Genomic DNA, 24,751 nt, shown 5'->3' on the forward strand with positions numbered 1-24,751 from the left:
CCATACCTTAAAATGGGTTTAAATTCACAAGAACAAGGTACTTGAAATTAATGAAGCAAGAGTCCGTAAAAGTCACTCAAAGGACTTAGTCCAAAACTGGATATCAAAGTAGGTCCCAAAAAAGGGTATCACAAATAGTCCAAACAGGATTAATTCCAAGGCATGAGTCAAACGATAACCACAGGAAAACAAGACTAGAGTGCAGGATTAACTTCCAAGTCCAAGGTATGAAGTCAATGAAGAAACACAAGACGAGGGTCTTGACTAGAATAAAAACCAAATGGCGAAGTCACTGGAATATCCAACTGGATTCACAGGCCAAGGCAAGACTGGAACTTGAAACAAGATACATGGCTGCAGGAAATACACAGGAACATGGAGCAAAGATCCTTCTTTCTTGAATAAGCAATGTTACCACCTCTGGCTGTGGCAGGGAAAGCAAACCATTTTAAGGGAGATCCAAGGTCTTCCTCCCATGAGAAAATTGCTCATTAGATTGCTTCAAAAGCAACCGCCTGCTTCTTCGCAAAGATTCTCGTTCCCTCCTCTGGTGAGTTATCGCTGCCTTCCTGTCAAACTCATTATCCCCCTCCAGAGTCTCAGCTCTCACATCCAAATTAGAATGTACATCTGGCATCCAGAGATCTGACCTTGACTGCTGTGAGAAATGCAATTCAAAATGCCTACTTGCAACCATTCTGTCTCTGGTCCCAGAATACAATGTGACAAACTCTGGCTGCATGCCAGGCTCTGGCTGCATCTCAGGCCCAAACCCAGAGTCAGGCCCAAACCTAGAGTCTTCTGGCAAAGCAGGTGCAAGGACAATTACAGGCTGAATGGGGCCAATCTCAGGCTGGGCTACCACATGCAGTTTGACATCACATTAACTTTAATGGCTCAAGTACTATGGAATCCTGTAGTTTGAGGAGGTATCAGGACTCTTTGACAGAAAAGGCTAAACACCTTGTGGAACTAAAACTGCCAGGATCCCATGGCACTGAGCCATGGTAGTTGAAAATTGTGTCAAATTGCATTAATTCAATAGTGTAGTTGCACCCTTTGTTAGCCTTGATGTTTTATGTCTGAATGCACATGCTGAGGCAACTATGATTCATACTTAAGCTATTGTGCTTGAGGGCATTACCAGAGTCTACCCCTTGTGACATCACAGGTTCATGTCATGAAATCCCAGGTCCCAGGATAGTCCTGACCTGTCAACCCACCTGTGAGCATTTGTAACTGGAATGTGAACGAGGAGGTGTCCTTCACCTTAACTTCACGGAGTAAAATGTCTTAAGCCACCACTCCCTTTTCCCTCCTCTCACATCATTGGCACTTTTTCCTGCCCTACCTCTGGCCTCTCTATTTGCATTCATCTCTGTGACCCACAATGCACTGATCTGTTAGTAGGAGTGAGCAATTATATGTTTGCACAGGAGTTTGGTCTCATAATCGGTTTACTTTATGTTTGATGACATTTTTGCCTATGCATATAGCAGCATTAGAAATCAGTTTATGCCTGGAAAATATGTATTCCTATATCCGTAAATATATAATAATATTCCACATATACAGTCATGGAAATTACAAATGATATGTTACAAGTACAGGCCCACTGAAAAATCTGGGAGAGTTTCACTAGGAAAAAACCCCACACCAAAAAACATTTCTAAAATATTAACCGTGGCCTGAACTTGGCTTTTTGTTAAAATAATCCAGCTACCAGAACTGCAAGTGAATACAGTGGTTTGTTATCATCCTAAATTTGCATATTTAATGATTAAGACACAAATGATCTAAACACCACCCTTGGAATAAAATATTAAGCTACATTTTTACAGTTGCTTTCTGGAGTATTTGTTTAAGACACAGCTAGTTAATCACAAAACCAAACAGAGGTGTGTCTCGCAGCCACAGTTCCCCAGTTCCTTCCTTGTGGGTATCACTAGATAAAAGTGAGGGAAATTAACTCAAGGAGTGGGAAGGATAGGAGGGGCAGAATTTTGCTCTTCTCTGTAAACATAGGCAAAAGCAAACTGCAGCAGCTTTTCCAAGTTTGTGTGTTCCTTCTTACTATTACATTTGTCTTCTTGACCACACTGTGGTTTTGCTTGGCCTCACATGCCCTGGTTTCTATCTCTTAAATGTAGGAAGTTATGCCCACCATGACATCAGCTTTCTGTGGTGGTAGGATTGCACACTGCCATCAGACAAATTGTTATGTTGATGCTAGCAACATGGCAGATAGGCTTTTGCTGAGGAGCCAAACTAAATGTGCCAAATTACAGCAGTAGTGGGAGATGGTATTGACTGAGGATCTCTCAAAGACAGTGACAGTGGCATAATAGCTAATGCTTGTTAGTACTGCACAAAAGAAGGTAATGGTAAACCTCTCCTGCAGTCATTTACCATGAAATGAATTCTGTGAGGACAACAGTTTGCTCAATACATTTTTCAATCAAGTAAGGAGACAACTGTATACATGGTCATCAACAGATGGCCAATATAGTAATCAGATAGACAATATGGTTGGGAGCAGAAGATAGAGAAACCCATTCTATTTACTAAAACAAGACCAGGAGCAGATTGTGGCATGGATCATGAACTGCTAATATCAAGAGTTAGAGTAAAGTAAAGAAGAACACTAACCCATTATTGTGCCAAAATACATCCTGAAGAACAATCCCTTAGAATTAAAAGATAATATAAAAATAATTTGCTTTATTAAGCCTAACTAACTAGAAGCTAGAAGAAATCTGGACATAACACAGGGACACCACTAGGAAAGAATCATAAAGACATTATCTGCCCCCACCCCCACCCCCCACCCCCCCAAAAAGGAAAAAAAGCTCACTAGATGATAGGTCAAACTTTTCAGGTAGTTAAGAACAGACAAAAAGCAAAAGTAATATAATACCAAAATAGGATTGGAACTCTGAATGCAACCATTCAGTGATTTGCTTGTAAGGACAAGGATGACTACTATAATAATCAATGTAGAGAAACAGAAGATGGAAAAAGATAGGATGAGAGAACTCTTCCATAAGTCCTGAGAATTTAAAGAAAATTTAAACCAAGAAAGGGGATGCTATATGACCACCAGGAGAACATACTGAGTGATCAAGAAAAAACAAAAAGATGGTGGAAACAACACACTGATGAATTACACAAAACTGCTAGGTTGGCAGAAGCTGGAGCTAACAGCGGGCGCTTACTCCGCTCCCAGGATTTGAACCTGGGACCTTTTGGTCTGCAAGTTCAGCAGCTCAGTGCTTTAACACACTTCGCCACCGTAGGTGATAGCAAAACCTTTGATTGTGTGTAAATTATGTCAAACTTTGAATCAGTCTTAAAGAAATGGGTGTGCCACAACATTTTATTAGTGTTGTCGAACATTTGATTGTTCTGATGTTTAATCTGTACGCAAGACTGCAGTCAGGACAGAATACGAAGAAACTGAATTTTAACTGGCAAAAGGTCAGGTGCTACATTTTATCACCCTGTCTGTTTAACTTGTATGCTGAACATATCATATGTAAAGCTAGACTAGACTCCAAGGAAGGAAACATGAAAATTGGAGGAAGGAACATCAGCAGCTATGGATATGCAGCTGATAACTATACTACTAGGAAATAGCAAAGGTTTGGAATGAATATTGAAGAAAGTCAAGGAAGAAAGTGCTAAGGCAAGCTTAGTGTTGAACATTAAGAAAACAAAAATAATGACCCTAGATTGCTGGCATAACTAATGTTAGCAATGATAAATATTAAGATACCATGCAGAGACTCAGTCTTCAGTGAAAATGCAGGTTGCAATCAAGAACTCTGAGGAAGACTAGGACTTGGAAGGGCTACTATGAAGGAACTAGACAAAATTAAGGAACTAGCAGAGAACTTGATGAACCAACCTGGACACAGTATATTATTTGAGAACACAGCAATGCTGGACCACTTTAACAACTACCATGTCAGAACTACACAGAGAAGCCATTGAAATCCACAAGCATGTGGACAATTTCAACAGAAAGGAGGAAACCATGAAAATGAACAAAATCTGGCTACCAGTATTTAAAGAACTCTATAATCAAAACAGTAAATAAGGAACAACACTCTGAAAACAGAGGAATTCCAGACATGAATCAATCAGGGGCAGCCAACACCTCTGAACAAAAGATTCCCCCAGGCAGGAAGAAGCCAGGACATAAAGCTGGCAAGGCCATTAATGCTAAACAAGGCAATTAATTAAAACATTCACTCTGGCCTCCAACTGACAAGAGTTCCTTCTCCCACTCTGGACCTTCCACAGATATATAAACCTTCCTTGCTTAGTTTTTTCCAATATGCCTCACAACCTCTGAGGATGCCTGCCATAGATGTGGGTGAAATGTCAGGAGAGAATGCTTCTGGAACATGGCCATACAGCCCATAAAATGCACAAGAACCCTGTGATTCTGGCCATGAAAGCCTTCAACAACTAGACAAAATTCTGAACGATAAAGATACATAATTGAATACCAACGTAAGGATTGTCCATGCTGTTTCTAATTTCTATATATGGTTGTAAAAGCTGGGCTGTGAAAAAAAAATTACAAGAAAAGAGGAATGTCATTTGAAATGTGGATGCCATAGACTGCCCAAAAGGCGAAATAAATGGGTCCTACAGCAAATCAAGATAGCTAAGCTGAAATGACATTGCTCACTAGCAAAGACAATGATCCTTGGCAAGGTAAAATGCAACAGGAAAATAAGAAGGCCATACAACAGGTGGATAGACCCAATCAAGGTAGCCACATTGCTGAGACTGCGCCCACAAAATGCACTCTGCCAGTGCATGCTGCATGTGCATTAAAAGGAATCCAGCACATTTTTAAAAGTCACAGGAATGTTGCTGCAGCATATCCCAATATATTCTACTCGTACATCAAGGATGAAATTGGCTCTGCAAAATGTGGAAGGCATTGCAGACATTTGACCCTGCTTTCTGCACATTATAGCCACATTTGATTCATCACATCAAAAAGAAAGCTAATTGGAAGCGAGTTCAGAAGATAAAGATGATTCCTGTTTTTTCATAAACTACAACTTTCAGATGACTTGAAGCTTGGTTTGGTATTGTGCAGTAAGTTTGGCTTTTCTTCATGTCTAAAGAGCTTCCAATGCAGTATAAACAATTGTCTAATAATCCCTGGGATTTACAGTTGTCTAGTTTTGAAAATTCAATAAAAAAAGAAAACTGTACCTGAAAAATGTCTTGATATTTTTTTCTGAAAATATTATGTATTCATGTCATTGAGTAGCATGCTGCATGTGCAATAAAAAACATTCAGCACATTTTTAAAAGTCACAGAAAGTCTCTGCAGCATATCTCAATATAGTCTAGATCCAGGGTGAAATTGGCTCTGCAAAATGTGGAAGGCATTGTAGACATTTGACCCTGCTTTCTGCACATTATAGAATCCAGAAGCGAGGCTGCTCAAGGCATGGCTAGGCAGCAGGGAAGTAATTGACTATTTGTACTCTTAACTGTCACTTTCCCTGTTTTTCCACCCCTATATGTGCATCTCTGCAGGAAATGGAAAAAAATTCACTTTCGTTTGAGACCATCTTCCATGTTTAATGTAATCACCTTCCTGACTTCAAAACAGTTCCAGACTTGTCAGTCTAAAAACTCAATTCCTCCCAAACGTATTCCATGTGGCATTACAGTATCAGTGCAGATATGCCCAAGTGACTTTAAAATCTTTAATTCATAGAGTCACCATAACTCAAAGATGCTTTGATAGGAATTAACAATATTCATATTAAAAAAATATCACTTCTCCCAAGCAATGATTAAGACAGTCAGTGTTTAGTTTTGAAGTTCCTTTTGAGTTACAGTAGGTCTCTTTACCCTATACCGGGAGTTCTCAAACTTTTTCAGCCATGGAGCTCTAATTAAAGTGAAAATTTCTCATAGAGCCCCAAGAAATGTTTATATGTTTTATTGTATATTATATACAATGTGGTGCAGTGTATTAAAGTGCTGAGCTGCAGAACTTGTGTACTGAAAGGTTGCAGGTTCAAATCCAGGGAGTGGAGTGAGCACCCGCTGTTAGCCCCAGCTTCTGCCAACCTAGCAGTTTGAAAACATGCCAATAGATCAATAGGTACTGCTCTGGCGAGAAGGTAATGGCGCTCCATGCAGTCATGCCGGCCATATGACCTTGGAGGTGTCTATGGACAACGGTGGCTCTTCGGCTTAGAAATGAAGATCAGCACCAACCCCCAGAGTCGGACACGACTGGACTTCATGTCAGGGGAAAACCTTTACCTTTACCTTATATATATCAGACAAACTTTTTGACGCGTTGTGTTTTAAAATTTGACAGATAGGCCAGGCCAGTGGCAGATGGATGGAGTGTTTGTGTGAATTAATTGAAAAACAAAATATGAACAAATTCCTATGACCACTGCACGTATCTCATTTGTAGTGCAAAAAAGGTAAGAAAGAACAATACAATATTTAAAATTAAGAACAATTCTAACCAACATATATTTAACACTATTTCAATGGAAGATCTCAAGGGCCATCCAGTCCAACCCCTTCTGCCATGCAGTTAAAGCACAATCAAAGCACCCCCAACAGATAGTCACCCAGCCTTTGTAATAATAATAATAATAATAATAATAATAATAATAATAATAATAATAATAGCAGAAACCCAAGGGGGCATCCAGTTCAACTTCCTTTTGCCATGCAGGAAAAACACACTCAAACACACTCTGAGAAGTGGAAGGGAAATGGGGGTTTGGAAGCAATTAAGACAAGGAGAAAAGGATATGGGTGGCGAGTAAGGTGAGGAAGGGAGGAGGGGGAGGAGCAAGAAAGAGGAGCCCCTCAGTATGCTTTGCGGAGCCCCAAAGGCTCCGTGAGCATACTTTTAGAAGTGCTGCTCTAGACAGTTATAGTGCTATGATTCCATGTGAACTGCCACAGCAAAATCCTATTGACTCCTGTGATTTGCAGTTTAAGGAGAATGTTTTAAAAATCCAGGATTTTGTAGGACCCAGCTATGGCAATTAAAGTGTGTGGCCTGAAAGGGTCCCATGTCATCATCCTTCTCCTCATTTTTAACAAGTTCAACAAGATTGACTGCTTTATTGAGACCGATACTATCTGAAGCAGTAATTTTGGTCAAAGGCCATGGGTTAGGCTGAATGGGACAGGGTTTATAGGCATTGTAACTGCTTAGCAACAGAGAAGAGATTGCATCAGTTAATAGGGAGGGGGAGAATAAGATGACTCAAACTGTGGTGAACAAAAGTATTATGCAAAGTGGGTTTACTCTTTATTAGTCAGCTTCTACAGAAGAACAAAATTGGCATCCTGTTGTACAGTTATCTAGAAGCAAATGCCAGAACAAGGAATAATGCAGTTCATATAATGAGCTGGCCATATAATATAGTTTGAAACTCCATTATTTGGCAATGTAAATGTGGCTATGACCAGGCCCATAGCCAAAAAAGGGGGAAGGGTTTAAAACAATTTTCATTTTTAAACTAATCATGAAGAGTAGGTCCATAACACAAAATAATTTAAATTCTATGATTTATTTTTATATAGACTTAATTAAATCAAATTTCTATTTGAGCTAAAATGTTTCAAGTCTAAAAAAAAAACCCCTGAAAATGGCTCTTTATTGGTAATTGAGTGGTTACAAAAGAATACCATAATGCCTGCTGGAAACACTTGAAAACTGTGGCAATACACTTTAACAGAACTCAGGCTCCATCTATAAACTTCAGCGGACACTCAAGAGTGCAAGTCCAGTCAGTCTTTCTTGTCCCATTCTGCTTCTTATGTATGTTTTCAAACATTTAAGAATTGAAAACGGCCTTTCATTTGTAGCTGTTGACACTGGCAATGGTGCAGAAATCTGAAGAAGTTTTTTCACATTCAGGAAAAAAAATGTTCTATCACAGACAATATATGTTTCCAGTGGTTTTTCTGCAGATGCAATCTTTTTCCATTTTCTACACCACAGGTCAAACATTTCCATCAGTGTGCCAATATCTTGAAAGCTTTCATTGTAAAGTTCTGTGCACTTGTTCAAGTTGGAATTTAAATGGCCACAGTTAGTAGAGAGGAATATTTGCAGTTTCTGAACTACTTCTCTGTGCCTTGAAAACCTTTCTTGAAGCTGACTGCAGAAAAGGTCCAGAAATGAGATGTACACATTTGACCAATAATATTCCATTGGTGTTGGTGAAGTTGCCTGCATGTTGCCTTTACATGTCTGCCTTGAACAGATGGGAACATAGGAAAGGGCCTTCTAAGCCATGACACCCCCAACTGTGGAGTGTGCTCTCACAGAATCATAGAAACATAGAGCTAGAAGAGACCACAAGGGCCAACCAGTCCAATCTTCTTCTGCCATGCAGAAACATACACTCAAATAATTCCCAACAAATGGCCATCCAGCCAATATTCAAAAACCTCCAGAGAAAGAGACCCCATCACACTCCACGGCAGCATGTTACTCTGCCGAACAGCTCTTGTTGTCAAGCAGTTCTTTCTAATGTTTTGATAGAATCCCTCTTTTTTAATTTGAAATCATTGCTCGTCGCACCTCAGGTTAACTTCACCTTGCTAAAGACACCAGGCAGCACACAGATCGTAGTCTTTTGTGGCTTATTAGTCAATAGGAAAAAGATAGTTCATAAAAAGTAAAAGTTCAGTTCCAAAAGATAGTTACAAAAACAAGGCTGTAGAATAAATCCATGGAAACATTAAGCATGAAACAAGGTTGTTAAAACGAAACCAAAGTCCCAGAAATGAGAATACATCCAAGATACAAGGTTATACAGGAGAGCAGACATAGTTCTTGAATCAAGCAAAGAAATCCCATCATCCTGAAACTGCATCCCAGAATCCTCATCAGAGACACACAAAGGCTGAGTCACAACATTGCTCCATGTCCTAGACTCTAGAGCAGGGGTCCCCAAACTAAGGCCCGGGGGGCACATGTGGCCCATCGAAGCCATTTATCTGGCCCCTGCGGCAGCAGCTCCCTCCTCCTCCGCTGAGGAAGGTGCGTGCGGCGCCGGGTAGGAAGGAAAGGCACACACCTTTCCTGTCTCCTCCCTCTCCTGGTGCATGCCTTCCAAAGCTTTGCTTGTTTATAATGGTATTTTAATTATTATTTAATTAATTATTAATTATTAAGGGGTGCTTTTCTAGAGCTTTTGGTGCACAAAGGCAGAAGGAGGTTGGACTAAATGGCCCACGGGGTCTCTTCCAACCCTCTTTATTATTTTTATTATGATTATGATTAACATTGAAGCTGTATTTATTCCTGTTTTGTTTTGTTTTTTACTTCAAAATATGATATGCCGTATGCACTGCATAGGAATTTCTTCATAGTTTTTTTAAAAAACTATAGTCCAGCCTTCCAAGGGTCAGAGGGACTGTGAACTGGCCCCCTGTTTAAAAAGTTTGGGGACCCCTGCTCTAGAGCAGCAGAAAACAAAAACAACAATAAAACTTTATTTTTAACCCTCCCTCTCTCCCCAAGGACATGCTGATTCTGGCTTCTTTTCAATACCAATTTTAACCTGGCTTTTTCAAAGAATCATAGAGTAGAAAGAGACCTCTTTGGCCATCCAGTCCAACCCCCTGCCAAGAAGCAGGGAATTGCATTCAAAGCACCCCCGACAGATGGCCATCCAGCATCTGCTTAAAAGCCTCCAAAGCAGCCTCCACCACACGCTGGGGCAGAGAGTTCCACTGCCGAACAGTTCTCACTGTGAGGAAATTCTTCCTAATGTTCAGGTGGAATCTCCTTTCCTATAGTTTGAAGCCACTGTTCCGCATCCAGGGCAGTAGAAAACAAGCTTGCTCCCCCCTCCCTATGACTTCCCCTCACATATTTATACATGGCTATCATGTCTCCTCTCAGCCTTCTCTTCTGCAGGCTAAACATGCCAGCTCTTTTAGCTGCTCCTCGTAGGGCTTGTTCTCCAGACCCTTGATTATTTTAGTCACCCTCCTCTGGACACCTTCTAGCTTGTCAACATTTCTTTTCAATTGTGGTGCCCAGTACTGGACACAGTATTCCAGGTGTGGTCTGGCCAAGGCGGAATAGAGGGGTAGCACGACTTCCCTGAATCTAGACACTATACTCCTATTTATGCAAGGCCCATAACAGACATGCATAGGATTGCACACTAAAGCTTTAAAATGTAATCAACAAATAGCTAATTACAACATCTTAATTTCCCCTGAATACACCTGGCAAATCACTTTTGGCAAGTTTTCCAAATACTTATCTGGGAAATTAAATAAAAATGCATCAACCATGCTGACAGGTAAATTCCTACACACCTTCAAGTGTTTTCCTGAGACGCATTGATCTTGATTTTCAAATCTTTGACTGGCTCAGAATATTGAAAGGATTTAATTGCTAGTCCGCTCACATGCTATCAAAGATTTGCTAAACTCAACATCCTACTCTATCTAATCTATCTATTATTAGCATCTAAATAATGGGAATGACTTGCAGGTGTCCCCTAGACCAGAGCTTTCAAAACTGTGTCACGATACATTAGTGTGATGTGTGTAGGCGTGTCGCACGAATGTAAGGAGAAACCTCTGTGTCTATATGAAATAAGCAATAAATCATGTTTTTAAAAATATAAATGAAAAGTTTAATGTGATATGTTGTGCCTCCATACATTTCATTATTACAATTTATGTACATGTCCATAAAAGGATTGATTTAACCTCCAGTTTGCTAGTAAAACTCAATTATTGTGTTCTGAAATTATGCATATCATAAACATAAACATGCAATGTTTGGAAAGCTCTGCTCTAGACCAGCTACATTTCTTCTTTTTACATCTTTGAAGTCAATGTACCCTAATAAGCCAAATTAAATTGAAAAAGGTGGCATTTCTGAGGACTAGTGGAGGAAGAATCCAAGCAAATCTGATTTTAAAATACCAATTTTTTTAAGTTTGTAAGGAATGTACATATATATTACCTGCATCTTGTAATTAAAACTTGAAAATATATTTGGGGATATAATTACCAGAATGCAATGGTCATCATGACCAGTGACTTTGTGATCTGTAATCCCAAAGATAGACTTGCCAAGATGTGGAGTGCTTTGAATTAGTTTAGGATTAAGGAAGCTTATTTTAAAATCCGCACTCAGTCATACAAGGTTGTATCTAGGGGCTTCATTTTGTTAGACCAATATTTCTCCCACTTGTGAAAACCCCATTTTCATCATCTTGCAAGTGTCAAATCCAATGCTTTTATTCTCAGTGTAGCCTCATCGCCCCTGGCAAGACACATAAGCTACAGTGAAACAAGGTCACCTCTTCTACTTTTTCAGCAAGCATTACCTTGGATGTAATCTGCCAAGCACAGGGCAACCTTGGACAGTCACTATCACTCAACCTCACCTGCTTCAGGGTTATTGTTAGGATAAGATGGTGAGCAGGTAACAGCACGTCGTCTCATCTACAGAATCTGAGCTCCCTGGAAGAAGGATGGCTGAACTCAATACATAAATAACACATCTATACACGTATTCTATCATTTGAACTGTCTGAATTATCAGCGCTTGGTGGAAATTCTCCTACTTGCCACACAGGTCTTCACTCATCAATATAATCCACTCCTTGTAATAAAATAATCTTTTTAGTAGTACAATTGTATTGCCGTAACTAACCATGGGGATTCAAAGACAAGACAAACCTCTTGCTAGGGGTTAGAGCTGCCAAACCTTCAAATTCTTCTAGACTGTGTGCAGGAATTTTCATAATTCCTTTCCATGCATTGACAATTGCTGGTATTATGCACACATATTCCAACAGGCATTATTTTAATATGTGTTTTAGTTGTGTGCAAAATCAAAATACAATATGCAGCATGAAATAGGGCTTTGTAAAGAAGCCAATATAGACTTTAACCAGGAACAAGGTTATGTGGTGTATATTTTAAAACAATGAGAAGTAACATTTAAATTTAAAATGTTTACTGCGACTTTTCAGACTTCAGGTGTGTCTACACTGTAGAATTAATGTGCACTGACATCACTTTAACTGCCACATGGCATCCTGGGATTTGTAGTTTATGGTCAGGCACCAGCAGTCTTTGACAGAAGGCTAAAAACCCGTGATTCCACATTCCCCATTGTTCCATAGCACTGACCTTCACACTTGCAGTGGTGTATCTGTGTCCAAAAAGGATACAGCTTGAAGGTATGTGTAGCTGCTTTGGATCCAAGAGGATTGCTGCATGCAGATATTGTCAACTGCATCCAGTTGCAATGTCAAGATTCACTGGAACCTAAACAATTCGGCTTTTCATCACCAGATTTTGTAATAACTTTCACCATTATGCAAATTTCCTGTAATCCATAGTGCCATCATATTTTAGGGGTGTTGCAAATGTTTGGGAGAGGGTGTGTCATATTGTCCCCAAGTGTACTCACACAGAATTCATTGTCATAATCAGGAGAGGGATTTCTCAGCTGTTCATTTACACTGGGAGTCTTTGTCCTCAACTATTGTCTCCCATTCCCCCCTCCTATTTTTCTCTCCCTCCTTCTTGCCAGTCTCCTTTTGATCCATTCTCATGTTCCTTTTTCTCTTTAATAGTCACCAGTATACATATACAATTAATCATGCTATGAGTCCACTTTTACTACCATGGTAAATCCTATGAAATTCTGGGATTTGTAGTTCAGAGAGGAATTCTCAGTCAGTCTCCCCAAATTACCAACTGCAGGATGCAATCATGGCTAAGGTAGAAGCATATAGTGCTGTTATTGTGTAATGTGAAAGAGACACAAGTTGGAGAGAGAATGGAAAAGGGTGTCCTGAAAAAGGACAAGGTTCGCAGAAATTTTACGCAGGGTACCTCACCCACCCTTTTTCTTTTCCTGTTTTGCATAGATATACTTGCGTGTTCCCTAAAGTATAGTAAAGTATGGCTCATAGTTGGATGAACTTTCCTTATACTCTTTGAAATCTTTTCTTCCACCTCAAACAGTAGGACTCATTCATTCAGCTACCAACTTGCTCAGCCATGATAACCCACTGGGTAGCCCTGGATGAGTCACACACTCTCAGACCAAGAAAAAATTAAGTTCTCTATACACGAGAAACATTAGTCCATGGGATCCGGCTAGGTATCGTATCTTCTCCAGGTCATCTAGAAAGGAGTTTCGCCTATGTCATGTATTCTTCTATTAATACTATTTTTAATTGCACAATTCATAAATATTAATATTAAACACAGCCATAAGCAACCTATGGTTTGACCAGATGTTTAAGCAAGCAGGTTGTCTGTTTCCACCCATTTTCTCATTAATAGAACTGACCTAGATTGTTTGTTATACTTCTTAATTTGTCTGCCTTGTAAAATGACTGCATACCCAGGAATTTCTCTCACGTATGTCTGTGTGTCTTCAATTTTAGTGCCTGGAGATCAATTGTACACTACAGTAGGTGCAGCTGTTGAGAAACAACTATTGCCAGGTGGCTAAACTGCTGAGCAGGATTACTCAACGTTTTCCTCCCAAGCAAAATGCAATGTTACTATGAAATGTGAGCAACAAGGGCAAAAAAATCAACATGGTCAGGACAAAAACAGTTGTTTTCTAATCTCTGAATAACATATGAGGGAAGGGCTAAAGAAAATGGTGTTTCAACTGATGACAGCTTACCAGCAAGAAGTAAGCATAGTAACCAATTTGCATATCTCATATTCATCTCTAGCTAATGAAGAAGCAACATATTGTGTCGTCGTAGAAATTTTAAACAGATTAACAGTGTCTACACAACTGTTCAGATCCATTAGAATCAATGGAGTTTACACCCAGAAAATTGGGCATAGAATTGCAGCTTCTGAAGCACAGTTCAGGTTTGTTGCCATATTCCTTCCAATCAACTGACTTATGACACTAGCAGTTTTCTTGGCAGCGTTTAGACACTGATTGCCATTGTCTTCCCCCTGAGAGAGCATGACATACCCAAAGTTGGTTTCCATGGCTGATTGGGGATCAAACTCAGTTTCCCCGGGTCCCAGTCCAAAAGTCAAATCACTGGACTTCACCAGTTTCAAGTATCAAGAGAGCAGGGGTCAATTTGAACACAGAGAAGTGTTGGTCTCCCTGGTTCAAGTACTTATAAATCATCTATTTTAAAAAGCCACAACTAAAAGTAATACACTTTTATATGCCTGGACTTGTGTGATGCTTTTGGATGCTTGAGAAGGGCTGGGGTGAAAGGTAACTACTAAATAAGTTTTATAATACATTTTTTAAAGCTCTGCAGATACTTATCTATGTTTGAGAAGAAATCTCATATAAAACATAAATACTTTGCTTTGTGTGTGGAGCTGCATTGTTGCTTTCTTACATTATTATTATAGGATACATGAAAACTTATTACTGACAACTACATAGAGACAATAGGACTGCAGTCACATGATCTTGGCTGCTCAGTGATGACATTAACTAGAGTACAAAAATTCTGATGTCATATATTACAAAATCTCCTGTATACAAGTTTAAATTGAGTGTGGACTTATCACCAGTTTATTCAATAGTTGTATTCTAATAGAAAGCAGTTGTTACATTTAGGCCCCAGCTTCTAGAACTAACAGAATGCCAAGAAATTTGATACTGTGCCAGTGAAATAAAAAGGCTGCCACTATTAAGTCATCATACTTCAGAAATGTTTTAAGGGACAATATGGGTAACCTTTTAACAAGTTTCCTTACGTTAATTGCAGATTCAATTTCAAATTATATTTTAAAAAAGAAATACAGCTGTTTTTAAAGCAACAAACATTATGAATCATTAAAATAATATTTTACCCTCCCCATATTTATTAATGCAACCTTTTGGTGAAGGGTGTATTTAACATGGCCTCCTTCTCCCAGCTTCTCAATTTAAAATGCAATCCAAAGTGAGGCATGCATATGCGGTGGCATGATGCTTCCAAATAAGAGGAAACAGAACATGGGGAATGTTTATTACCCTTGCATTTGCATCTTAATCCTTCTCCAGGTAAATGGCACATTTTGGTTTTCAGAACTGTGTTTTGTTGTAGAACTCACACAGAACTAGACTTATGAGGCTGTTTTGTTATTGCATTGCCTTTTCAAGAATGTACAAATAGTTTTGTGACACAAAAAAATGGCTGGGAGAAACTTATCCCAGTAAATCTATTGCTTTTATGTTTAGTTTAGTTTATTTATTTATTTTTGCAGAAGAAAAGGAAATGGGTGGAGAGCAAAAGAGGCCTGGCAGCTATTCAAAACAAATGTTCCACCTCAAGTGATCATTCATTTCCTGGCTCTGAGCATGTGGGTATTGAAGTACTGTATATCTTTGATTCTGCATTCACAAACACTTCCGTGGACATGGGGAACTTGTATACACTGCAACACTGGAATTCTCATTGGAGTCACAAAATACCCCAGATTAAGGTATTCAGGGTTTTTTTTAACCCTAGACAAGGGTTAGAAGGGTTTACATAATTATAGGGTATTTTTGGTTTTAAAAGTGCAAGATTTGAAGCTGTAAGTGTAACCTTGAAATGGACCAATCGACAAGTTAGTTGTGAAAAGAAGGTTTAAGAGGATTGTGGATTAGGCAGGGTGTGTAGTAACATAGCTACACTGGACTGAAAGGGTGTTTGTGTACATATCCTCATCCATATAATATATCTTTATCATTATTGCAAGTACAAGTCAAAATAATACATCCTGATTTAAATTAGAAAATCCTACACATAATGGAGATGATGCAGATTCCCCCAGTGGAAACACTTCCTCTAACAAAGCACATAGTTTATATAGTTCTGGAAAATTACATCTGATTAATTATAAAGCATATTTCAAATATACATATATTTTAATGTTGTTGCTGTTGTTGTTGTGTGTATGTGTGTGTGTATGAATATGAGACAGCCAGTGCAATACAGTGATTTGAGCATTGAAATACAATTCTGGAGACCTGGGTTTGAATCCCCATTTGGTCATGAAATCCACTGGGTAAGTTGGGGCAAATCACATTCTCTCAGGGCCCTTCCAAACAGCTGTTTAAAATCCCACATTATCTGCCTTGATATTCTGCATTATATGGCTGTTGGAAGGGTCCTCAGACACACTGGAAAGCAAAGGCAAAATGAATCCATCTTGCCAATGAAACCATGTGATAGGGTCACCACAGGTCAGAAACTACTTGAAGGCGTGCTACAAATATCCATATTATCCTGTCAAATTTCTGACTTGCAAAGAAGCCTTGAATTTTACTGAGATACTGTGTCTTCTAGGTATACGCTATTTTTAAAACCATCCATCTATTTCAGATGGATTGGGAGCCTGTGCTGTAAACAAGTGACATTTATGTTTTACTTATCTAATCTAGCATGGACATAGCAACAATATATGTGGGCAAATTGGTATTTATATGTTTAATAAAAGTGCTTGGATTATACTCAATAAAAGCAGTTCAATCTTAACGTGAGTGTAGCAATCATACATAGTGTAAAACTGAATACTAAGCTCACAACCCTTCGAAGAGCAAAGGGGATGACCAAGACATGCATGTTGTTGCCACTTTGCTGAGCACCACAGGTCTGGATGTAAAAAGTGCCAGCACAAAAATGTCCTAGGAATTCTTGGGACATCACCTTGAATTCCATAGCAAATGGAATGAACATTAATTAAAACGAAGAAATGAGGACATATTGGAGTTCTTGCAAGAGAAAAAAGGAAGTGAGAAAGACAGGGCTGTTTCTGCAAACACTGCAGCTATATTGAATTAGATCAAGACCCTTTTTTAAAGTGGCTTGAAAAAATATATACTCACAACCTATGTGTTGCAAAGGTTACCATTTAATTCAAGTAGAGGCACAGTATAAAAACAGTTACGTCAACTTCAGTCAATATATTTGCTTATTTATTTAGAATATATTCTACATCTGAATAAAAAAGTTTTAAATAATCTTCAATGCATGTACAACAGTGAGACCCTTTACCCATCCATTGAAATATGGATACACATTAGTGAACTGGTTCCATCCTCTGCAATGGAATATAAACAGTTCTTCAAAGATTTGCAGATTCATATTAACCAGTTGTATGATATGTAAAGCAAAGTGCCTTTATGGAGGAACAATAATTGCTCACCCTGCCTGTTAAAAAACAGTTTAACTAATATTGATGAAAATTCATCTTCGCGCACCGATAAAAAAATCTGATGCCTGAAGCTCTAAGAGCATGAAAATAAGAGAATCCATGGGCTTTATATACATATATATTAATATTACAAAAGTAGTGCAAAAACAGAAAAAGGAGTGATGCAATTGCCACTACTATTGCCGCCGCCACCACACACATGTGCACTCTGCTTTCCAAGTGACTACAAACACACTCTTTCAGTAACTGGCCTGAGCCACTTGTACCTCATACTGTGCCCTCCAAAATGGGTACCGCTACACTTGGCTGCCTAAATTTATGCCCACAATGCCTGGGCAGAGATGATTCACCCTGCCTCCCTGAACATTCACAACTGCCAACCATGAAAAGTCACAGGATGTGCCCAGCATGGAAATGTCTCTCCTCTGTGTACTCCACATCAGTTTTAACTCACTCACAATTGACCTTGCAATATTCTTCTCCATGGCTTGCAGACCATAGCATAACATCTCTCCACACGCATGCAGAAACCACTCTCACATACAAACTCACTCTCACACACTCCATTTTGGCCAACATTCCCTCTAGCAATTTCCAACTTTCTTTTCACTTCCAGACTCTGCAATATTCTTCTCTACCTAATTCTTCTTGTAGACCAGTGGTTCTCAATCTGTGAGTCCCCAGGTGTTTTGGCTTACAACTCCCAGAAATTCCAGCCAGTATACCAGCTGTTAGGATTTCTGGGAGTTGAAGGCCAAAACATCTGGGAACCCACAGGTTGAGAACCAATATTGTAGATCATAGGAGAACATCGCCCAAAATCACTCACACATACATCACTTCTGCCAACATTTGACATTAGCTTTTTTCAAACTCCTCCTTTTCCTTGCCTGGCTCTCCAATATTCTTTTGCAGTTAATTCCTCTTGGACACCACAGAAGAATATCTCCACACACATCTGCACAAATCTCTCATGCACGCATCTGACACTCAGGCTTGCAGGCATTTGACTCTGGCCCTGCCCAACCTCCTCCTTTCCTCCTTTACTGGGCAATATTCTTTTGCGCCTAATTCCTGTTGCACATCAAATAACACCCCCACATACACACAAACTATTCTCTCACACACACTCCATTTTGGCCCCCACGTTCCCCTAGCCCTTTCCAACCTCCTTCTGACTCTCTGGCCCTGAACAGGAGAGGCAGTGGGCAACCGGGCAGGCAGGAGGATGCCCCCATCCCCCCTCCCCTCTTCAGTGGCCCCAACTGTTGCCCCCGATCTCTTGCTTGTATCGGTTGGTGAGCACGTTGGCCTTCCGGGTGAGCTTGCCCAGCACCGTGTGGAGTCCACTGAGGTGGTAGTGGAACTGCTTCTCCAGGTCCTCCTCCACCTCCTCCTCCTCCTCCTCGTCGTGTCCCTCGGGGCCCCCCCGGCCAATGTCCACGGCGCCCCCCTTGTCCTTCTTCCGGGCGGGGGCCTCCTCGCCGGCGCCCCCTTGCACCACGCCCCACTCGATGTCGTTGCGGATGGACTTGAGCAGCAAGTAATGGCTGTACATGTCCCGGCAGGAGCAGTAGGCGCCCACCACGCCGCCTCCGCCATGTGGCCCGCCATTGGTCCCGTTCAGCGGGGCCTCGGGCTCCTCCACGCCGCCGCCGGAGTCCAGCTCCTCCAGGAGGAGGGGCACGTCGCGGAGCAGGCTGGGCACCATCACCGTCTGGTCCATGTTGTTCACCGCCCCGATGAAGCGGTTCATGGCGTTGAAGAGGGAGTGCTTCTGGCTGTACGAGTCGTAGATCTGCATCATCTCGAGGGCGGCGGTGGCGGAGAGGCGGAGGCCCAGGGAAGAAAGCTCGGCCGGAAAGGCGAAGAGGAAGGCGGCCGCCTCAGGTTGCCTCGCTTCTCAAAAAGAAAGGCACGATGGAAGTCCTTCTGCTCCTTTCCTTTCCTCTCGAGGAGGCTGGCTCTCTCCCTCACAGTATCAATAATATGGCTCCACAGGTTTCTCCTCAGGCAGGCAGGCAGGCGCGCGCACGAGAGAGGGGGAACTGCGAAAGGAAGAGGACAAAAGATGGCGGTGACGAGCGGTGACGAGCAGCCCCTCCGGGCCCTGCCTGCCTCCCTCCCTTCCTTGCTGACCCCCTTCCAACCGCCCTCTCCCCGTCGACGCCTGTCTCTCAGCGGTCGAGAAAAAGCAGTAAGCCTGGCCTTGCTCATAATCGGGAAGGAACGGGGGGAGGGGGGCACGGATGCTTGCCCGTGGCCCCGCCCCCTCGCGCGCTCCCTTAGGCGCCGCGCGCGGAGGAAAGCCCACTGGCTCTCCTGAGCATTCGCAGAGCGCCCAGCAGTCGCCAGGTGGTTTAAGACTCTCGGCGGGCTTAAGCCGCTTCCTCTGGCCCCTTGATACTCTTCACAGCTGAAACCATGCCGACTCTCCAAAAATGGGAGCACACGAAGACTACTCCTGAGCATAAGCAGAGCGCCCTATCAATACTTGGCCTTCGATCTTCCCTTTCCCGGTGGCTAGATCTTCTTCTGACCCCTTGCTACCCCCCGGTGGCACAATGGATTACCCTTGTGCCGGCAGGACTGCTGACCGAAAGGTCGGCGGTTGGAATCCGAGGAGCTGGGTGAGCTTCCGTCTGTCAGCTCTAACTCCATGCAGGGATATGAGAGAAGCCTCTCACAGAATGGTAAAACATCAAACATCCGGGCGTCTCCTGTGGAACATCCTTACAGATGGCCAACTCTCTCACACCAGAAGCAACTTATAGTAGCTTCTTACACACACACACACACACACAAAACCCTCCACACAGCTAAAGCCGAGTAACTCCAGCACATGTGGAGAGTACTTCTGAGCATAAGCAGAGCGCCCCATTAATATATGTCCTCAAGTTCCTCAGTAGATAGATCCATCCATCCATCATTCCTTCCTCTTCTTCTGACCCGGTGATATTCCCCACAGCTGAATCTGGGCCGGCCTTTCATGGATGGGAGCGCGGGAGAAGAGTACTCCTGGGCATTAGCAGAGCGCCCCGGAAACCTTAGGTGGCCCTAAAGGCGGGGCGGAGAAGAGGGCAGCTGGACCCTCTCTCGGGATATGGGGGGAAGGGGGGCTCCTAGTGGGCACATAAAAGCCCGGAGCGAGCCTCCCCTCGCCCATCCCCCAAGCCGCGTCTTGCCATTCAAAGCAGCGAAAGGAAGGAAACCCAAGCCTCAACGAGGCCACTTCCTTGCACTCACCGTGGGTTGCAAATAGGGACGACAATCCGGTTCTCCTCGCTGCAGCCTGTCGCCTTGCTCTGTATTTATAGCGTCTAGGTTAAACCGAGGTGTTTCCAAGGGCCACCCCCTTGCAGTGCGGCGAGGAGGAGGGGAAAGGGGAGTGAGTGGGGAGGAGTGACCACGGGCAGCACCGGTTTCTGCTCCCCAAGAAGCGGCCCCGCCTTCCTGCCTGAGAAAAGGAGCCCGGCACCCCGAGGGAGACTGGTTCCGAGCTGCTCTGGGTTTCCACGCAGCCTCCCTCCCTCCCAGACTTCAATTCTGCATCAGCGGCTGGGATGGAAGAGGCGTCGGCTGCCGGCAAAGCACAGCAATAAAATGGGCTTGTTTGAACCGCTCCTCTTCCTGCTGAAGCCTTGAAAGCAAGATCCGGACTCACTCGGTGCAAAGCATCAAGGCGGAAGGAGGTGCTGGAAAAACCAGAAGGATGTTACACACAGCTTCTTGGAACCGGCGCCTAGGTTTTCCCAGCCTTCGCTGCCAAAGCAAACGAGAAGCAGAAATCCCTGGCATCTTCGGTCGGTCGGAGGCTTTTATTGTAAAATCGGAGCAAAAAATAGCTGAACTTACAGGACACGAAAACAGAGGGCTGGAGGCTTTGCTTCCCCTCCCAGGACTCTGGAGTGTATTCTGCCGAATGTGTGCCCAGTGGTGGATACTGGATAGTGTTATGATGGATGGATACTTTTCAGGGCATTTCACCAGACTTCTCACTCTGAGCAGGTGCTTTTAAGCATCAGCCCCAGGACTCTCTCGAGATAAGAGTGACTCTGAGCCTGTACTGAGTGGACTGAATGCTGCCTGGTTCCTGTCAATCAGGTGATCTTACCACCAAGCAGGATCCAAGTGTGTCTCCTTTAAGAGAACAACCCTAAGAAAGAACCAAGGGTGCATCTACTTGCTGGTGCCTCATCAAGCCACAATTAACAGCATTAAGGTTGTTGTGAGTTTTCCAGGCTGTATGGCCATGTTCCAGAAGCATTATCTCCTGATGTTTCACCCACATCTATGGCAGGCGTCCTCAGAAGTTGTGAGGTAATATTGGAAACTAGGTAAGTGCAGTTTATATATCTGTGGAATGTCCAGGGTGGGAGAAAGAACTCTTGTCTGTTGGAGGCAAGTGTGAATGTTGCAGTTAATCACCTTGATTAGCATTGAAAAGCCTTGCGGCTTCAAGGCCTGGCTGATTTTTCAACAGAAAGGAAATCATGAAAATGAACAAAATCTGGCTACCAGTATTTTAAAAACTCTAAAATCAGGACAGTAAATAAGGAACAACATTCTGAAACCAGGGGAATTCCAGACATGAAACAATCAAGGCCAGCTAATGCTTCCCAACAAAATATTCCCCCAAGCAGGAATCGGACAGGACTTTGAAACTACAAGACTTCAATTGCAACATTCTCACTTGCTTCCAACAGACAAGAGTTCTTTCTCCCACCCTGGACATTCCACAGATATATAAACTGCACTTACCTAGTTTCCAACAAACTTGACTACCTATGAGGATGCCTGCCATAGATATGGGTGAAACATCAGGAGAGAGTGCTTCTGGAACATGGCCATACAGCCCGGAAAATTCAACCCAGTGATTCCAGCAATGAAAGCCTTAGACAACACATAACATTAAGCCACGTCAAAGCTTCAAACTGCATTCATTCTACAATGTAGAATCACCCTAAGTTTCTCCACTATCCAAAATCACCAGTCTGATCTCTAAATGCAAAAGACAGCATCAACTCCAATATTTAATCTTTCTCTGCAAATTGTCTCACCTGCTTTCATTTCTTAGGGAAAATATTTGGTGCCACAGCAAACAAGATACATCAATGCTTGTTTTTTTTTAAAAAAAAAATCCTTATACTACCCAAGGACATGGCAATATTGTAAGATTGTGTAATAAGTTAGAGCCCACTGTATCTCTACATATGATTTCAGTTCCAACATTCTACATTCCATCCACAAAAGAGCAGTCTCAAAATTATTCTTTAACACTTTCTTTGCTTCGTGTAGTTTGAGAGAGCCAATCTGCAATTTAGAGGGCTTTTTTTCATCGTCAAAAATAATATAGGCAGCAAGAGAAAGAACTGTAAATAGGAAATGTTTTTGCCTGTTGTTTTACCACACAACAAATCACTTACATTCAGGTTCAAATCTATGTCCAATTGTTTACTTGGCAATAAGTTCTTTAGTTCACTGTTTACAGCCTGGGCCTCAGATCAAGCCAGCTGGGGCTTCTGGAAGTTGTAAGAACATTGTCCTCTGAATGTGCCACGGTGGACCATGAATATAACAAATGCATATAATAAGAGAAGGTACCAAACATTCACACTTCCCCGTTTTGTCTAGTACAAAGAAAGAACACCTCCATTTTCATTTCCCCTGAAAAAAAGGCAAACCTCCCCACTTATAACTATGTGTATTTTTCAGGTTTTTAATTATACTGTAAGTTGCTGTGAGAGCCCTTCCAAACAAAGCCGATATCCCAAGATCTGATCCCATGTTTTCTGCTTTAAACTGGATTATATGAATCCACACTGCCAGATAATCTGGGATAAACAGAACATCGAAGATCAGATTCTGGGATATAGGGCCTGTCTGGAAGGGCCCCGAGTCTGTTTTTGGGAGAGAAAAAGAGTATTGATAATAGTCACCACTATATCCACTGATTCAGCCATCCATTACTTGAAAATATTGCCTTCTCCCCAAGAAAACTTCCAAAAGGCAAGCCTTGTTTTTGCCATTTTATAGAAGACAAAAATGTATATTTTTGCTACACCACTGTATGTAATGATAACTGAACACCCAGGTGGACCCAAAACTAAATAGCAAAAGTGCGAAATCCATGTAAACAGGCCTCTTTTCTCGAGGGGTGTGTCTACATTGTAGAATTAATGCAGTTTGATACCATTTCAACTGCCATAGCACAATGCTATGGAATCAAGGACGTTGTAGTTTTACAAGGTCCTTGGCCTTCTCTGCCTGAGTGCTGGTGGCTCACCAAACGATAAATTCCAGGATTCTATTACACTGAGCCAGGATGGTTCAAAGTCGTGTCAAACTGCATTAATTCTACAATTGGGATGCACCTTAAAACAATCTTTTTTTTTCCCTCCAGAAGTTTTGGGCTTCCGCTTCCAGTATTCCCAACTCTTGACCAAGCTGCCTGGGGATTCTGGGAGTTGAGTCCGAAGAACCTGAAGGTGCCAAGTTTGGAGGTTAGATGTTTTTAAAGTTGCGCGTAGGGTTTCCTCCGCCCTCCTTCGGCATTCCTATTTTGGAAGTCTAGAGTGCATCCCGGGTGAGGCAGGCAGGCCTGCTCGACATTAATGGGGATATCATGCACGGCAGGGAGGCCTTTCACGTCTCCGCCGCGTGAACAGCCGCCTTGCCAACGTGGACACGCCGGTCCCGCGTGTTCGCCCTCCTTCCCAAAGCGCACACCGACGAGGAGGGGCGAGAAGCGCGTGTCTGGAGCACTCATCCGCAGGGAAGACCAATCAAAGAGGAAAGGAAAAGGCGTGCAAAGCCCGGGACAGGCGCGCGCCCCGCCCCTTCGGGCAAAAGAGGTCACAGGCGCAGGAGCGAGCACGCGCGCACCCCCGCCCTCAAAGCTCTCGCGCGCCGCCTCCCGGAGCTCGGCTTTGGCTCGCGCTCCGGCCTAAACAGAGTTCGCCTTCCTGTCGGGATCACCCCACAGCCTCACCTCCAGCCTCAGCCAATGGGCTCGCGCCCTGCCAAGTCAAGCTCCGTCCTCATATGCTAATGAGCGAGCCGCGGAGAGGCCCAATCAGAAACAAACACTTCTTAGTCTCTTTTTCTGCTCTGGCGCCCGTGGCAACAAAGGAGTGGCAGCTGAAAGAGCAGCGCGAGGATCTCGTGGCGAAGGCGGGAGGGGAAGGGGGTGGAGAGAATGGCAGCGGAGAGCGTTGCCCTGGCAACCTATAAACCACAATAAGGCCTGGCGGAGGGACATAATGGGCCCTTATCTAGCCCACTCTCCGCGCTGTATCTATAAAGAGGAACGAGCGCTCTTCTATGACGTGCAGCCTCTTTGCCTCATATTTTACACTTTCCTACCAACCAATATCAGAAAAATACGTTCTCAAGTAGCTTGATTGCTATTATATATTACCTTTAGGTTGCCCACCTTCCATCAGAGTTAATGCATCTAAAACTCAGTTACTGGGGTGGAATAATAGTTATCCTGGAGTATGGATCAAACCAGTGGGCAGGATATTGGAGGCAAAGATGAAGTACTTTG

General features: G+C 42.5%; 1 protein-coding gene across 2 annotated transcripts; it reads right to left on the reverse strand.

Annotated features, from left to right (window-relative positions):
* Positions 1–16,881: 16,881 nt before the first annotated feature.
* Positions 16,882–21,224, reverse strand: mid1ip1 (MID1 interacting protein 1). Of its 2 annotated transcripts, none has more exons than XM_008107385.3 (2): positions 20,449–21,224; positions 16,882–19,250 (listed from the first exon to the last, which is right to left on the reverse strand). In XM_008107385.3, the coding sequence occupies exon 2, from the start codon at positions 19,007–19,009 to the stop codon at positions 18,455–18,457; it is 555 nt and encodes a 184-aa protein (XP_008105592.2). In that variant the 5' UTR covers positions 19,010–19,250; positions 20,449–21,224; the 3' UTR covers positions 16,882–18,454. The 2 variants fall into 2 exon arrangements, with proteins under 2 accessions (XP_008105592.2, XP_062831262.1); XM_062975192.1 differs by lacking the exon at positions 20,449–21,224 and adding an exon at positions 19,776–20,350.
* Positions 21,225–24,751: the final 3,527 nt, after the last annotated feature.

This window comes from Anolis carolinensis, chromosome 3 (assembly GCF_035594765.1).
Source record: "Anolis carolinensis isolate JA03-04 chromosome 3, rAnoCar3.1.pri, whole genome shotgun sequence".
Classification (NCBI taxonomy): domain Eukaryota; kingdom Metazoa; phylum Chordata; class Lepidosauria; order Squamata; family Dactyloidae; genus Anolis; species Anolis carolinensis.